General features: G+C 38.7%; 2 protein-coding genes across 3 annotated transcripts; both read right to left on the reverse strand.

The window, feature by feature from the left end:
- Positions 1-1,540: 1,540 nt before the first annotated feature.
- LOC105445925 lies at positions 1,541-1,879 on the reverse strand. The gene has a single exon (XM_011682079.2). The coding sequence runs from the start codon at positions 1,877-1,879 to the stop codon at positions 1,541-1,543; it is 339 nt and encodes a 112-aa protein (XP_011680381.2).
- Positions 1,880-2,577: 698 nt separating this feature from the next.
- On the reverse strand, positions 2,578-11,892 carry LOC593963 (UPF0160 protein MYG1, mitochondrial). Of its 2 annotated transcripts, none has more exons than XM_030993301.1 (8): positions 11,715-11,892; positions 10,652-10,792; positions 10,271-10,376; positions 8,976-9,206; positions 7,125-7,203; positions 5,736-5,858; positions 4,945-5,126; positions 2,578-3,902 (listed from the first exon to the last, which is right to left on the reverse strand). In XM_030993301.1, exons 1-8 carry the CDS (start codon positions 11,824-11,826, stop codon positions 3,728-3,730), a joined length of 1,149 nt encoding a protein of 382 aa, XP_030849161.1. In that variant the 5' UTR covers positions 11,827-11,892; the 3' UTR covers positions 2,578-3,727. The 2 variants fall into 2 exon arrangements, with proteins under 2 accessions (XP_030849161.1, XP_030849162.1); XM_030993302.1 differs by having other exon boundaries at positions 11,752-11,891.
- Positions 11,893-16,837: the final 4,945 nt, after the last annotated feature.

Below are 16,837 nucleotides of genomic sequence, written 5' to 3' on the forward strand. Positions count from 1 at the left end.
AGTGGTGCTAATAGAGAAGGCTAGAAGCAGAGGGCTGTGGAGTCAATCGATATGACACTTAAGGAGAGATGATGATGATAATACTATTAATGATATTACTAGTGATGATTATGAGAATACTACTACCAGAATGATGATACTACCAATGATCGTACTAATGATGATGACAATACTAACAATAATACTAATGATGGTGATAATACTGATGATGATGATGATAACACTACTGATGATGATGATAACACTACTGATGATGGTGATAATACTGATAATGGTGATAACACTACTGATGATGATGATCAGGGGCGTACGCAGGTTTTTTTCAAGGGGGGGGGGGGGGGGGGGTTTAAAATCCAGTCCAAAATATTTTGCTCCCAAATAATTTGAAAATCGCGCAGGCCGACTCAGTGGGGGGGGGGGGGGGGGGGGGGGGGGGGGGGGGGGGGGGGGGGGGGGATAAGCGGACACTTTTTTTTTTTTTTTTTTGGTCTCGAAATTTGAAAATTTGACATTTTTTTTCGTTTGGGGGGGGGGGGGTAAGGTCACTTTACATCAGCCGTGGGCATAATTATTTTTTATTTTATTTTTTTAAATTAAAAAAAAAAAAAAAAAAACCAAGGGGGGGGGGGGGGGGGTTTAGTTTTTTTTAAAGGGTTTACACACATAAAAATACCAAAGGGGGGGGTTTGAACCCCCAAACCCCCCCCCCCTGCGTACGCCCCCGATGATGATAATACTACTGATGATGATATTAATACTACTGATGATGATGATGATAACACTACTAATGATGGTGATAATACTGATGATGATGATGATAATACTACTGATGATGATGATGATAACACTACTAATGATGGTGATAATACTGATGATGATGGTGATAATACTGATGACGATGATAACACTACTAATGATGGTGATAATACTGATGATGATGATGATAACACTACTAATGATAATAACCAGGGGGGGCTCAACTCCGCTTCTGTATCCGTCTAGCCATGGGGACAATTTGGGATATGGGTTTCAGATGTTTTTTTAAGAAAGCAAGTGAAGTACTTTTTTTATGAGATACGCAACAGGTAGTCGTTGCATAGGGGTAACAGATTGAAAGGTCCGCCCTTCTCCCCACTTTTCATTCTCTCCCTTTTCCTTATGGTACTCAATGTCAGAGAGGCTGCACTACCAGTCATTAGTGATGCGTGGCATAGCTTATGTTGGGTACCATTTGCTACAAACAAGCATGTTGCACTTGCTCAGTGCACGCTGATATTTTATTGTACATAATGCAAAGTTCCCAACTGAATTATTCATAACCTTTCCAAGTCTTGTAATTTCATGTATGTGAAAATGTAATTTGTCCCGATATGCGTTTTTCCTGAGAATGCGACATATCAAATTTAACATCTAAAAGTATTCAACAAAGGCCGTAATTCAACCACTCCACCTTTCATTCTTCCGTTATGAAAAACATGAAAAGCATCAAATTTACAAGGGATATAGATAATTCAGTTGTTAACTGTATGTGAAAATGTAATTATCTACTTGACAGGACATACTTGAGAGGGTACAGGACATACTTGAGAGGGCACAGGACATACTTGAGAGGGTACAGGACATACTTGAGAGGGTACAGGACATACTTAAGAGGGTACAGGACATACATTACAGGGTACAGGACATACATGACCGGGTTCAGGACATACTTGAGAGGGTACAGGACATACTTGAGAGGGTACAGGACATACTTGAGAGGGTATACAACATACTTGAGAGGGTATACGACATACTTGAGAGGGTACAGGACATACTTGAGAGGGTACAGGACATACTTGAGAGGGTATACGACATACTTGAGAGGGTACAGGACATACATACAAATTTACAAAGGATATAGATAATTCAGTTGTTAACTGTATGTGAAAATGTAATGATCTATTTGTATCTCAATCACTTGTCTATCTCTCCCTTCTCTCTCTCTCTCTCTCTCTCTGTCTCCCTCCCTTTCCGTACCCCACCCTAATCTTCCTTTGTCCCTCACTAATTGCACTACTCTATCGCCCCTTCTCTCTCTCTCTCCGTACCCCACCCTAATCTTCCTTTGTCTCTCACTAATTGCACTACTCTATCGCCCCTTCTCTCTCTCTCTCCGTACCCCACCCTAATCTTCCTTTGTCTCTCACTAATTGCACTACTCTATCGCCCCTTCTCTCTCTCTCTCCGTACCCCACCCTAATCTTCCTTTGTCCCTCACTAATTGCACTACTCTATCGCCCCTTCTCTCTCTCTCTCCGTACCCCACCCTAATCTTCCTTTGTCTCTCACTAATTGCACTACTCTATCGCCCCTTCTCTCTCTCTCTCTCTCCCCTTTTCTCTGTTTCTCTCTCTTTCTCACCATCTATCACTCTTTCTTCTTCCTTCTCTCATACTCTCACTCGATCAGTCACTAATTTTACCTACCGGTATTAAATATATATTCTTTTTATCATACTACCACAACAAAATATTCATTGTACACTTTAATGTTCAACAGCATTAAAAGTCAAAATCTCTACTCATAAATAAGAGCCAATTCAGATAGATTTACAATTCAGCACTTTAATTTGCATGTCACAATACAAAATAAAAAAGCACATGCATGTAATATGTACATGAATGTCCACTTTTTGGTCTAATTTCGTTATTCCCAAAGGTCTGAAGTCTGAAGGTTAATATTTTAAAAAAATGAAATGGGATTCATAAATCGAAGCTTGAATTTAGACTATTTATGCCTAGTCTGGTTCTTTAGTTAAATCAGTCGAGGTAGTTGAGTCGAAATAGTCCCTAGCTTGGAAACACTGTGCGCTAGTCCAATCAGTGAACCCTGTTATATATACAACTCAAGGGAGACAAGATTAACCGTCTTTATACATGTATGCAGGTTCCTTGAATACATTTTGCAATGAAAAATGTCTTTACAGACACGTCTTTTTTCAAACGTGATTGTTAAAGCAGGTATGACAGTTTGACTTTGTGTAGCAAAGATTGCTTGAGGCTTGTCTCACGCAGCAACAACCAATACAGACATAGTATATTCCATACAAATCTGCTAGCAATCCCCTCAAAAAAAGTACTCAATTCAAATTTGAGCATTGATATCTATATTGTTACTATATTATTGTACATGACATTGGTATCACTGAAAGGCCTGTTTTTTTCCATATACAATGATGCCCCATTTGTAATGATTATGTAATCATGGAATGTGCAGGATACGGTTTTGAAAGGACGAGAGAAACATAGAAATTTTGCAATATCTGACCCAGGTTACTTACAATACATGATCGTATATGCGTTACCAGCGCATTTTCACTTGTTGAATTTTGCGAATCTATGGCAAATCTGCAAAAATAAAACCTTCACAAAAATAAGAGCTTATACAAAAGCCTAAACACACCAGGGTACGTTTCACAAAGTCTTTTTTCAATAACAAGTGATAAAAATCAGTGACAAATCTGCTGATAACCAATCAGAAGCAAGGATTTCACTAGCTTACAACACTAAATTTCATTTGTCACTGAGGACAGGTTTTGTGAAATGGGGCCCTGATTAATGGTTATCCTTGTGGGTCAACGAGTCAGGTTGGTGCTGAGCGTTACATTGAGACACATACTTCAAATTGACAATAAAAGCATATAAACAGCGACAACAAGCAATGTCTGGCACAACGGGCAAAGTCCCTTTCAGTCCATTTCTTGCCCCATTTGTAGGGATTTCCTGGCCATCTGTAGGGCTCCCTCCTTAGACTTGTTGCCGCCAATGAATCCTGATGCATGCACAAAGATGCAGCCGTAGATCCCAGAGAGTTCACTGAGGGCCTCGTCACGAACACCACGCCACTTCTCCGGGAGGGAGAGTCTGAGAGAAACACAAGAGTGAGAAAGGAAAGAGAGATGGATAACATATTCTGATGGATAACACAGACTGATGGATAACATACGTCTGGTTGGTAAAGGGTTTTTCTTAAGGAAATAACAGACAATCCATGGAATATATTCGACCGATAGGATACACGACATACTTGAGAGGGTGTAGGGCAAACTTGAGAGGGTACATGACATACTTGGGAGGGTACAGGACATACTTGAGAGGGTACAGGACATACATGACAGGGTACAGGACATACATGACCGGGTTCAGGACATACTTGAGAGGGTACAGGACATACATGACCGGGTTCAGGACATACTTGAGAGGGTACAGGGCATACTTGAGAGAGTACAGGGCATACTTGAGAGGGTACAGGGCATACTTGAGAGGGTACAGGACATACTTGAGAGGGTACAGGACATACATGACAGGGTTCAGGACATACTTGAGAGGGTACAGGACATACTTGAGAGGGTACAATACATACTTGAGAGTGTACAGGAGATACTTGAGAGGGTACAGGACATACTTGAGAGGGTACAGGGCATACTTGAGAGGGTACAGGACATACTTGAGAGGGTACAGGACATACATGACAGGGTTCAGGACATACTTGAGAGGGTACAGGACATACTTGAGAGGGTACAGGACATACTTGAGAGGGTACAGGACATACATGACCGGGTTCAGGACATACTTGAGAGGGTACAGGACATACTTGAGAGGGTACAGGACATACTTGAGGTACAGGACATACTTGAGAGGGTATACGACACATACTTGAGAGGGTTCAGGGCATACTTGAGAGGGTAACCTACCTGTTGTCAAAGGAATGTCTGTAGATGGGGACACACTGTATTCTCCAGGCTCCGCTGTTGTCAGGGTACAGGATATACTTGAAAAGGTTACCTACCCGTTCTCAAAGGAATGATTATTCATTGGGACACACTGTATTTTCCAGGCCCTGTTGCTGTCTTGGGAACAGGACATAAATGAGAGGGTACAGGGTATACTTGAGAGGGTTACCTACCTGTTGTCAAAGGAATGTCTGTTGATTGGTACACACTGTATTCTCCAGGCTCCGCTGTTGTCCGGGTACAGGACATACTTGATAGGGAGCTCGAGATCAAGGATCTTCTCCAGCTCAAATAGATGTTCCTTCCATGGACAGCCTCCCTGAGGGAAGGTGATGATCTCTCCACAAGCATCCACCTGGTTCACCCAAGGAAAATGAGAGAAAAGAAGGATAGACACAGATAAGCTACTGACACTCCAAAGTGTTTACCATAGTCCCTATTGTTTTGCATATATCTTTATTATCTCACACTATATATTTAGTTAAAGCCCATCTGCACTAGTTTGGCCAGGAGGGATTAGGCCACCCTGCTGGTCACTGACAGGCGGTTATCTCATCAACTCAGCTCTTAAATGAACATAAGAAAGAGAGGATCATGGATGACCAACGGTCACCACTTAGGCATTGTGTTCTATAGGGAGCAAGTAGCTACAAGTAGTGCAGTGGGGCTTTAAGGAGTATAGTTTCATCTTCTTTTTTTGTTTCATATGTTTTTATAATACGTATCAACATTTTCTATCCTGGTTGCACTAGTCTGGTTTTGAGGAAAGACCTCAAGGATTCACTTTTTGGTCTGGGTTTCTATACCAAGGCAACCAAGCTTACATGTAAAAGTATTTGACAAAGGTCCAACTTCATCTAGTCAACTTCATTCTTGAGTTACGAAAAGCCAAACAAACAAAATAATTAAAAATGGGTATGGATAATTTAGTCGCTAACTGGTAATCTATTTAGTAGTTACTTACATTGAATCTTTCTTGTAGGGCTGTCTTGACAACACTCCTGGCCGGTAACCACACCTTACCATAATAGTTTACTCTATCAAGGAACTCCTTCCCTGTCAACTCTACGGCCTTCTTGAAACCACTCTGAAACAGACAAAACAGATCTTGAGGTTTAGTTCACTCTATCAAGGAACTCCCCTCCTGTCAACGCTACGGCCGTCTTGAGACCGCTCTGAAACAAACAAAACAGAACTCAAGGTGTAGTTCACTCTATCGAAGAACTCCTCCCCTGTTAACGCTACGGCCTTCTTGAAACCACTCTGAAACAGACAAAACAGAACTCAAGGTGTAGTTCACTCTATCAAAGAACTCCCCCCCTGTCAACGCTACAGCCTTCTTGAGACCACTCTGAAACAGACAAAACAGAACTCAAGGTGTGGTTCACTCTATCGAGGAACCCCTCACCTGTCAATGCTACTGCTTTCTTGAGACCACTCTGAAACAGACAAAACAGATCTCAAGGGTTACCGTATTTGCCGGCAATAAGGCTGCAGCGCCGTATAGGCCGCAACCCCCAATTTTGACATTAAAAAAAAAAAAAAAAAAAAAACACTTTTTTTCGAAGTCGGGATTTGATCTTTTGCGTATAAATGTTGATTTGACTAAAATCACCGCCTTAGACCGCTCGGCCATCCCGCACTGATGCTAGCTTATGTAGTTTTTTGTGATGTATACATTGCGCCTCTCTCTTGTGTATTGAAATGGATTCAAAATAGCGACTTCGCGTGCTGGAGCTTCGCAGCAGCTCCGTTAAACGGGCCCTTCTTTTACTTTTGCAATGCATTGGCACGAACTTGGATCAGAGATCTATCGGCAGATGTTGTTTTCGGAAGTTTATTTTCGTCTTCATGTCAACAATGCAAGATAAAATTGTCGGTAAGATGTGTGGAAATGTATAGTTATTGTACCGTTCGTAGATCTAGTCCCATATGTGCAAATTCGTGCTGGTTTTGACTTACTTTTCAAATTTTTTTTTACTCTTTTGTCACATAGGCCGCACCACGACTTTTTGATATTTTCTCTTCCAAAAATCCTGCGGCCTTTACGCCGGCAAATACGGTAGTTAACTCTATCAAGGAGCAAGCTGAGCCAACGGGAGTGTAATACCTGTTGGCTCAGCCCTCTATATACCCATGCATGAGCAACTTTAATTTGCACGTCACTGAAAGTCATAAAATTATCGTTATCATCATCGTTGAATTTCTTGTTATTAGAATTTGTATGATTATTACAATTATTAGTAATCTATAATAGTAGCAGTAGTAGAAATAATAGTGGCAGTAGTATCATCAACATCGTTTTTATTATTATCATTAATACTCGATTAAGAATTTTTCTGTAATTTCTCACCTCATAATCTTGGACCTCGTCATTCCATTTGGGGTTTAGGTGGCCCACCCTAGCGCTCAGGTTTGTAGAGACTACGTACCTAGAAAACAAAGATCACAGATTCTGAAGATTAGCCCATTGCCTACGAGAATGTCTTCATCAGCACGAGATTGCCAAATATCCCGCTATTTCAACTATCCCGATCGCAAATTATCCAGCTAATTTGCGTCTTCATCAGCCTGAAGTTGCAATTAGCAGGATATTTGGTCAATAAAATATCCCAAGAAAATTTGGTCTTGTTTCCAAAATATCCTGCTATTTGGGAAAAAGCGGAATTTGCGCCCGCCCGAGCTAGTTTGTGATTAGCGTATCTGGGGAAGACGCAATTTCAAACTTCGGGATAATATCCCGAGTCTGAATATAGCAAGTTTGGAAAACTCGAGCTGATGAAGGCAGGGCTTATGAGAACTGGGTGGTCCCTGTACTTAAGTCTATGTGAATTAGAGGATTCAGTAGTTAACAGGTTAAAGATTATGACCTGGGACCAGTTTCACAAAGCCTTTTTTCAATGACAAATGGCTAAAATCAGTGACAAATCTGCTGATAACCAATCAGAAGCAGGGATTTCAGTAGTTTTTAACCAAAAACTGTTATTTGTCACTGATGATAAGTTGTGTGAAATGGGGCCCAGGCAATTGAACGTAAAGAGAAGGTTGTGCTCTAGGAAAGGCAACAAATAATTTGTGAGATTTTTCATTCTTCTTATGTTAGTGTGGAAAGGTAATTTCCCCTGAAAACGAGGGCTCTTCAAACTCCCTCATATTTAAAACATGAAAAGTAACGATTAAAGCTTTTGGACCACACTTTGGTGCCATATGTTTGTTTACGGTAGTCTCATATACATTTCTGTGACAGTGTAATTATAGTATGCCATATTCGCAAGTATATATATTTTTTTTTTTTCCAACGATTCTTATAATTTTCTTAAATTTTTTACAAATTTGGTTTCATGTGTTTGGTATATTGTGCTTAAGGTGCAAAAGAAAAGGAGGCACATGAATGTTCACAAAAGTATGTTATTGTTCGAAATACATTTTTGTTATCTGTTGTATCAGCGCTCTAGCGAACAGTGTACTGTGAAATTAGTTAAAGATAAGGTTGAGTTCTGGTCATGCAATTGCATTATGAAAGAAAATGTGTGGAATCGATCAGAAAAAGTTCATCATGTAGCATGTAAGTATTGGTGTCTACTGCAAGGTTCTGGAGTCATCAAAATCATAATAAATTTTGCCCAGTCTTGGTAAAGTAACATGCACTGTACACAGAAAGATGTATATGGGACTACATAAATGGTGTCGGGGCTAGAAATCTTGATTTCCTTATCTTTCTATGCTCATTACTCAGCCAGTATACATTTTCTACCAAAATTGTTTGGCAAATAACATTTATTTGTAATGTTGAACATTCAGTGTAAGCTTCGTTTGATTCTTTGAGAATTGATTTTCTATTTTTACCAGGGGGGGAGGGGGGTGTTTCACAAAGATCCTAAGTCCAACTTAACTGTAAGTTGGACTTAAATATTATGGAGAGCCATTTGTAGCCTTAAAATAAAATATATTAAAAAGCAAATATTTAAGTATTTTAGACTTCTCATTCATTCCACATCAAGAACATGTCATCTCCTTGATAATAGAACATATTTATGATTTGAATCAGTATTTTATGCCTTTTAAAATAACTTTTACAAAATATTTTCAAAGATGCTAATGGCTTTCCATAACTTTTAAGTCAAACTTAGAGTTAAGTTCTACTTAGGATCTTTGTGAAACACCCCCCAGAACTCAAGTTTATCTTTAATAAGCACCAATCTACCTCGGCTTTTCATCTGTCTGATCCACGCCATTGTCAATTGCATCGACCTCTTGCATGAAGTTATCATAGACCTTGTTATAGACAGAGGTCACGTCGGGGTCATCGGGTGAAAGGTCAAGGGTCCTCCAGATGACCTCTTTACCGAAGTGAAAGTAGACGAGACCGGCACTGCTGAGTTTGATGGTCCATGGCATCTCGGCGTTCAAGGAATTCATGGTGTCTTTGAATGTTCTGATCCGGGGTGAAAACGATATTAATTAATGCTAATAATAGTAGTAACAGTAGCAGTAATCATGATAATAATCATAATAAAAATTATTATATTGATAAGAAGAAGAAGAAGTAAAAAGTAGTAGAAAGTCGTCCGTGGGGCCCGTTGCAAAAAACTTACCATTGATGGTAACTTTGCCATCAATGGTAACTACCACATAAACCTTGGTTTTAATTGGCTGTTGAGCCGTTACCATGGTAGTTGCCATTGATGGCCGCATTTCCATTGATGGTATTGTTTTGTGCAACAGGGCCATGTCGAACAACAGAAAGTTACATTCATAATTATAAAAGTAATAGTAGTAGTAACATTTATTCAGCACTTATACTGTTTCAAAGCACTGTCGTAGAAGTAGTAATAAAACTAGTAATACAAATAATGAGAATAACAATGATTATAAAGATAATAAGAAGATGACGATGACAAGAAGAAGAAGAAAAGAAAAAAGAAGAAGAAAAGAAAGAAGAGGAAGACAACACGAAATAACGAATAGTAGTCATGTCCAACAACAAAAATTTAAATTGATAATAGTAATACATTGTAGAAACATTTATATAGCACTTAATACCGTTTCTAAGTACTGTACTGTTATTACCCTGGCATCATAGCTACCCTGGTAAAGCACTCTAGTTTTCAAGGAATCCCTTCCGATTTGGTGCCCATTTACATCACCTGGGGGGTGTTTCATAAAGCTGTTCGTAAAGTTACGCATGATTTTATGAACGCCTTATATATAAAAAGCCAAATGTGATGCTCAATTATTATCAACTGCATCAACTTAAGTTGAACTGTGCAGATGTAGATTAACATTCTTATCATAACAAACATTTTTGATGCAAAGTATATTTTTTGCCATAATTCAATTGAGGTTATTGGAAATATCAGAAAAAACTGTGGGCATCCTATCTGGCACTTCATATACAAGTCGTTCGTAAAGTCATGCGTAACTTTACAAACGGCTTTATGAAACACCCCTCTGGGTGGAGAGTGGCACATGTAAATTGATGTATCCTAGAGTACCCACCTTTGGTGATGATCATAGCGATGTCGTTTTGGATCGAACACCCCACCGACGTCGACCACAATGTCGCAGGTTTCTAGAACAGCCGGGTCTCTGGTGCGGACAATTTCTAAAAGGAAAAGATTATCTCAAGAATTAGAATTTGATAGAATGACCTCCTTTTTGCTTTTTTTCTGGAGGGGGTTGGGGGGGGGGGGGGATGGAGGAGATAGAGAAATGAAAAAAGGTGTACTCATACAAATTTTGAAAGTTTTTAGTCAACTGAAAGAAATAATAAATGTATAGCTGGAATGTATATATATATTTATAAATCTTAACCTCAAGAACGTTTACTTGACATCCTACAGGTTAGGATTATGACGAAAATAAAGTTGCTATGGTTACCTGCGTCTTTATACTGCGGTAGTCTCTGCAGCATGTAACAGGCCAAGGTCTCGTCACAGTGGAACGTTCCATTGTGCGTTCCTATTCGCACACATGTACGCTTGGAGCCACTTCCATTATCGTCAGACATTGTGTTCCTACCTAGAATAATCACGAGAGTAGAATTGTTTAAACGTTTAAAGGTGAGTAGACTCAACTGGTTATGCTTATTTAAAAAGGGGGTGCTTCTTCGTCCAACCCCAACGATCCTTCCATGTTATAGACCCTATCGTCCATTCAACATGGGGAAGAGAAATTACGCATGCGCGGTAGCGGCGCAGCAAATGAATGCGCGCATACTTTCTATTCGCCATGTTGAATCGACGATACAACATGGAAGAATCGTCGTGGTAGGACGAAGAATGACCCCCTTTTTCCCCATCGAAGACTTCTTCAAATTATAATTTCAAGTGGCCAGCGAAATGCCCAGAGGAGTCGAGCAACCTAGTAAGTCAAAGTTGTAATTACTCCCTTTGCATATTTTGAGACAATGTCGCCCAACCCGCTGCACTGTTTGAATAGTTTTCCTATGGTGCCTCTGAAGCTCTGAGGCCTTCGGCATCGGTGTCGGAGCTTCCTGGAGTTAGTCGATGCATAATTCGTTATTAAACATATAACAGTTTAAAATCATGACATTGGTAAATAAGTAATGAATGGAACTTAGCTTAGAGTCTAGTTAGATCTAGAAATCTACAAGTTTTGTTTGTATCATTTCAAAGTACAATAATTCATACATTAGTCATTACAGCAGGTTTTTACAAAATACTGCGTAAATGTAGATCTACTGCAGTACAGTGACAGCCAGATAGTAATGCTGCTATGTGTGGAGCCATAGCCTGGTTTAGCTCTCCATACGGCTACTGGCTACGGCCCTAGGCATAGCGCATATCGCCTAGAAATCTATGGCTCTGCAGGTCACCAGGACCCACTTTACACTCACCACACCACACTCTAAAACAATTATATGGGACTATTGTCGCATGAATCCATACTTTGAAAGTAGAAAAACGTCAACATTACTCACTCAAAATGTTGTATTTTCGGATTAGGAAATTGCCAACCTGGTCTTTTATCCAAATATGTTGATGATAAACCCGAGAGAAATGAAATATTGATGGTATTCTACGCATCAACATGCCACTTTCTGTCGCGATAACCTTACCAAGAACACGGTCGCACACGTGAACACGACGGAGCTGAGTTGAAAATGAGTGCAACACCCGAGCGAAGCTACATAAAGCGCTAAACCGCCATATTGGTACTCCCATGGGCAGCGCGAGGTGCCCGAATATAATACCGTTACGTCATTACACCCCGGATGCGTCTTTTCCCCCTATATAGCCATCCTAGAATGCATATATATCAAATTCAAATTAAATCGGCCAGATTCTGGACCAAATTATATGTCGCAATATTGATTATGGACAAGTTACGACCTGGGTACTAAGTCGAAATTGGATCAAAATTAATATGAAATTGAATGAAAAAAGGTGTTAAAATGGAAGGGAAAACCTAGATCGGAAGTTTAATACAAGAGAGGAAATATCAATTGGTTCAATGAGTCTGATATATTGTTCAACCATCTAGTAAATATCTTCCTCGAAGAAAAAAAAAAGCCAGTTGTTATTGATATCGGTCTGATAAACATAATTGAACACACATGTACGCAAGTAATTGCTAACAAATAGTTAAGGGAAATACAATTACTGTGGTGATTCTGGGCTCTGTTTCATAAAACTTGTAATCAATATCAAATGCTAAAATTCTATGACAAATTATCTCTCAACCGATCGGATTCCACATTTCAGTAGCTTATAGCAGTTATTGTAACTTTGTATTGATGTCAAGTTTAACCCTAATAAGGCCGGGGCCATTATGTCCCCCCCCCCCCCCCCCCTCCACGATTTTTCTGATTGTTCGGAAACGCATATGGAAGGCGCCCCGCCGCTCGCTGCCTGTTTTCTCTCGAGTCTTGCGCATCTTTGAAAAGAATTGTTTTGAAAAAAACATTGTCAACTATAAATCATAGCTTACGTAAAACAAAATACCAAAACAATTAAAGAGAAAGGAGAAGAGGCAATTTGTATGCAATAAATATATCTACTTTTAAGAAATATTTACAAAAAGTGAAAAAGAAAACAAAAATTGCGAACCTGATAATTGAACAGAAAACTGGGTAAATATGAACATCATCAAGAATAGATTTTTTTTTTTAATTACCACCCGGTCCCCCCCCCCCCCCCCCCCCCCCCCCCGACCCCCCCCTAACAAACAAAAAAAACAGGAGTACCGTGCAGACATATTTCTTTCTCTCCCTCGACAGATCTCTCCGACTCTATGCACCTTTTGTGTCGCTATTCGATTGGATTTTGGGGATCGAGTGGGTAGCGGGGGGGGGGGGGGGTTGGGGTTGGGGCACGAACCCCATTCCCTACTGTAACTTTGCCACTGACAATAGCCCCTCGCTGCATCCCCTCAGTAGAACCACACACTACGAATATGACGGACAAAGAAAGCGAACAAAATATACAGTTCCACAGGTAGACAAAGAAACATCCCTTCACTGGTATTATATGTAAACATTTGTAGAACACATGCATATTCACTTTTTACATAATAGCAGTGAAGGGATGTCCCTTTGTCTAGCTCAGGCGCGTACACAGGGGGGGGGGGGGTTCGGGGGTTAAACCCCCCTTTGGTATTTTTTTGTGTGTAAAACCCCCCCCCCCCCCCCCCCCCATAATCCCCTAAACCCCCCCCCCACCCCCTTTGGATTTTTTTTTTTAATTATTAAAAAAATTATTCCAATGGCTGACCTAAACAAGGTGACCTTACCCCCCCCCCCCCTCCCCCCAACGGAGCAAAATGTCAAATTTTCAAATTTCGAGACCAAAAAAAAAAAAAAAAAATGTCCTCGTTGGACTAGTTAATCAGCAGTTTATAGTTCATTATTCCTCAACTATTATTACATCGAAAAAACTCGCTGTGCCGCAGAAGTAAAGGCGGTGAATGACGTCATTGATCTGCACTGAAAGGCCCATAATGCTTGATTATACAAATAACGTAAGTAGTTAATACCTTTTTAAAAATATTTTTAGAAAAAAGCAGTTAATTGTATTCAGAAGTCATAGAATTGGACCGTTTTAAGTATTGACATATACAACAACATGGGCAACACATTAAATCAAAGCAGCAATCAAATTTATTAACGTGCATTCTTGTTCGAGCAACTTTTCTCCACTCGTTGCTCCCCGTTTCACTTTTAAACTTATTGCATTCAATTTCGTTTCGAGTCACCGAATTTACTAAACATGCACATTCAAATCAAAGCTTGGTTCAGTCAATTTGGAAATGCGTAAAGGTCATTCAATTTCGCTAATGTCGAGTGGGAGGAGAATTCTTTGGCGAATTGCGGTTTCATTTTCGTCTATGGAAAACCAAGCTCTTTCGCAATCGGGTCATTAAAATTAAAACTTGACCTCCGAATCATAGTATGAGGCTTCAGTATTTCATGTTAATCTATTTATTCCTTTTCTCTATTATATTTTCTGACATGACTTCACATTATACAATTTTCTCATTTGTGTGATATATTTGTATTGCATTTTATGTTTTCTCTTTCTTTCGACATTCTTTATATCTGTTGAAACATCTCTTTATTCATATCTTCAAATTTTTCATTATAAATGTCTTTGAGGTTATTTTTTCAATGGTTTATTTTTATCAATCTTGATGGAGTAGGTGATCTTTCTTTCTTTTCATTGAACATCCTTTTCTTTATTCTTCATTGTATTTTGTTTCTATCATGTCCATGTCTACTATCTAGGATCTGTTTATATATATAGCTTGTGCATAGAAGAGAAGTCACAAATTTTGCACCTTTCTGGGGACAGTTACTTGTGTAATGACAGATGTCTGCTAACGAATACGCATGTCATTCCTACAAGTAAACTTTGCATAAAGTTATTCAAACAGAAGTATATTAAGTGACAAATTAACATGAAATGAAAAGCAATGCACAAATGTCACATAATGTATGCCTAATCACGAAATTGAATGCTCGAATACATACCACCGTCTCTCCGGCGCGAATTTAAATGCTCTTTGCACGCTTTTCCAAACTGAATGCTCGTTTTGCACGTCTTCGTGACGAGAGTATGAAATCGCAAAATCCTAAATCAAATTGAATGATACAATTAGGTATTTGTCGATCTACATAGTCATTTAATTTAGCACTGTTTAAGCCGAATTGATGCGGAATATTGTCCGAAAATTACTATTCGACCAGTTTTCATCTTCCCAAGCTTAGCTAGTTCAAAGATGTACTGTTCTTGTGTTTTTTTAAATTTTACTAATTTATCAACAAGTATTTTCCTCTCTCGCTCATAAACACAAGCACCTCCACACGAACCCGGATACTTCTCTCTCTCTCTCTCTCTCTCTCTCTTATACATGTAGTACACACATATAGTTAAATGGATAGTTGACTGAGTCCTGTTTTCAGACCGCAAGGAAATGCCTTCAAAGTGCATGGTTATTGCTCTTATTCTTATCTATGACATTTCTTGTGCCCTTTTAGAACCTAAAATTGCTATGAAGGTAATTTTAGACCCCAAAATGTGTGAAATTTAGCCAATAGGATAATACCAATACAGCCCCGCAAAAAAAAACATGATGACCGTTAATTAATTATTTCATTAAAAATAACAATACATGGGCCGGCTGGTTGTGCGTAATATAAACAACACGAAAATGCCAACGAAAAAGCCAACATCGACATTGGCTGAAATACGACGTAAAAGGCGCTATTTTTTTTCAACGGCTTTTTTAAATTTTATAATATTTGTGGTGGTACACAAGTATTTTAAATCGATATATTTATATATATTTCAGACTTCTCTGAACCGATTTTGACTAAAAAAAGATGATTTTGTCATTGAAATTGTATATCCTTTCAAATTTGACACTCAGTTTTTTATTATCTCACAATTTTTTTTTTGATGCAACAGAAGTCAACTATCCCTTTGACCTCTGTCTCCCACAAGGCACTCTCGCATAACCTCTACCTCATCCAATCACACAACACATACACAGCCTTTTTTTCCTTTACTTCCCTCAATCAATCTTTCTCTATCACTAACTCACTGTAAATCACTTTAAATAAATATCTTTGTCTTATACACACACACGCGCGCACACAAAGGGTCATTTATGAGAAAGGGAAGAGGCTCTTAGTAAAAAGGGAATGTTGCATTTTGTGCAGGAAAAGGGACACCTATCACATTTTATTAGGGGCACTTATCAGGGCTGTAAATGGGGACATTTGTAATGACGAAAAGTAGTTCTTAATATGAATACAAACTGGCAGCTTTTATCACAAAGAAAAGGGGCACGTGTCAATTTGTAGGGGGCATTTATTAGAGGTAATTAGGTGTACTTATTAGAAGGGGAAGGGGCACTTTTAATATATATATATATATATATTTACTGCACTTTTACTGTTTTGAATGATTTGCTTGTTCTCCGTCTTTCCGCAATAGAGTTTAATTGTAAAAGATCCACCGACCAGAAAAGTTAAATTCAATCCTGTTCCTTTCAGCAAAGGAAATAGTATTTGCCATGCTCTTCTTGATTTTATTGGTAAAGTTGCGAATGCTTTTGAACTTAATGAATTTTTAATTGGTGTATTTCTAGACTTATACAAATATTTTGATTGTATTGATCATACTATTTTAATAAATAAATTATGTTTTAAGGTATAAGAGGATTTCCTCTCCTGTTAGTTCAAATTCAGATTCAAATTCAAAATGATTTAATATCTCATGCAAAACATAATATGTACAGTGAATAATTATATTACACAAATATGCACTGAAACGACAAATATAATAGAAAAAGCACGAGAAAAGAGGAACTAACTAGAAGCTTCTTTAAGTGTTAGTTCCTCAGATGCTGTTTTACAATATAATCAATAAATAGAAAAGAAATATGTTATTATAAATAAATTATAGACTTTTGGGGGGAAAATAAGAGAGAGCAAAAACTGGAGGAAAGTGGAGTGTGAATGTATCTCGTTATTTAAAGTTATTCATCAAACCAAAAGCAATAAGTTAGCTTGGGTAATTATTACTCTGATCACAGTATTAT

Source organism: Strongylocentrotus purpuratus, unplaced genomic scaffold, assembly GCF_000002235.5.
Source record: "Strongylocentrotus purpuratus isolate Spur 01 unplaced genomic scaffold, Spur_5.0 spur5_scaffold_20, whole genome shotgun sequence".
Classification (NCBI taxonomy): Eukaryota; Metazoa; Echinodermata; class Echinoidea; order Camarodonta; family Strongylocentrotidae; genus Strongylocentrotus; species Strongylocentrotus purpuratus.

What these genes read in the sequence shown, in the direction of transcription:
- LOC593963 (XM_030993301.1), bottom strand. Translation starts at nt 11,826, where the DNA reads ATGTTGATGCGTAGAATACCATCAATATTTCATTTCTCTCGGGTTTAT. An exon ending in ACCGCAGTATAAAGACGCAG is followed by an intron (nt 10,377 to 10,651) that starts GTAACCATAGCA and finishes TTTTCCTTTTAG; the next exon opens with AAATTGTCCGCACCAGAGAC. An exon ending in CGCTATGATCATCACCAAAG is followed by an intron (nt 9,207 to 10,270) that starts GTGGGTACTCTA and finishes ACCCCGGATCAG; the next exon opens with AACATTCAAAGACACCATGA.
- LOC105445925 (XM_011682079.2), bottom strand. Translation starts at nt 1,879, where the DNA reads ATGTATGTCCTGTACCCTCTCAAGTATGTCGTATACCCTCTCAAGTAT.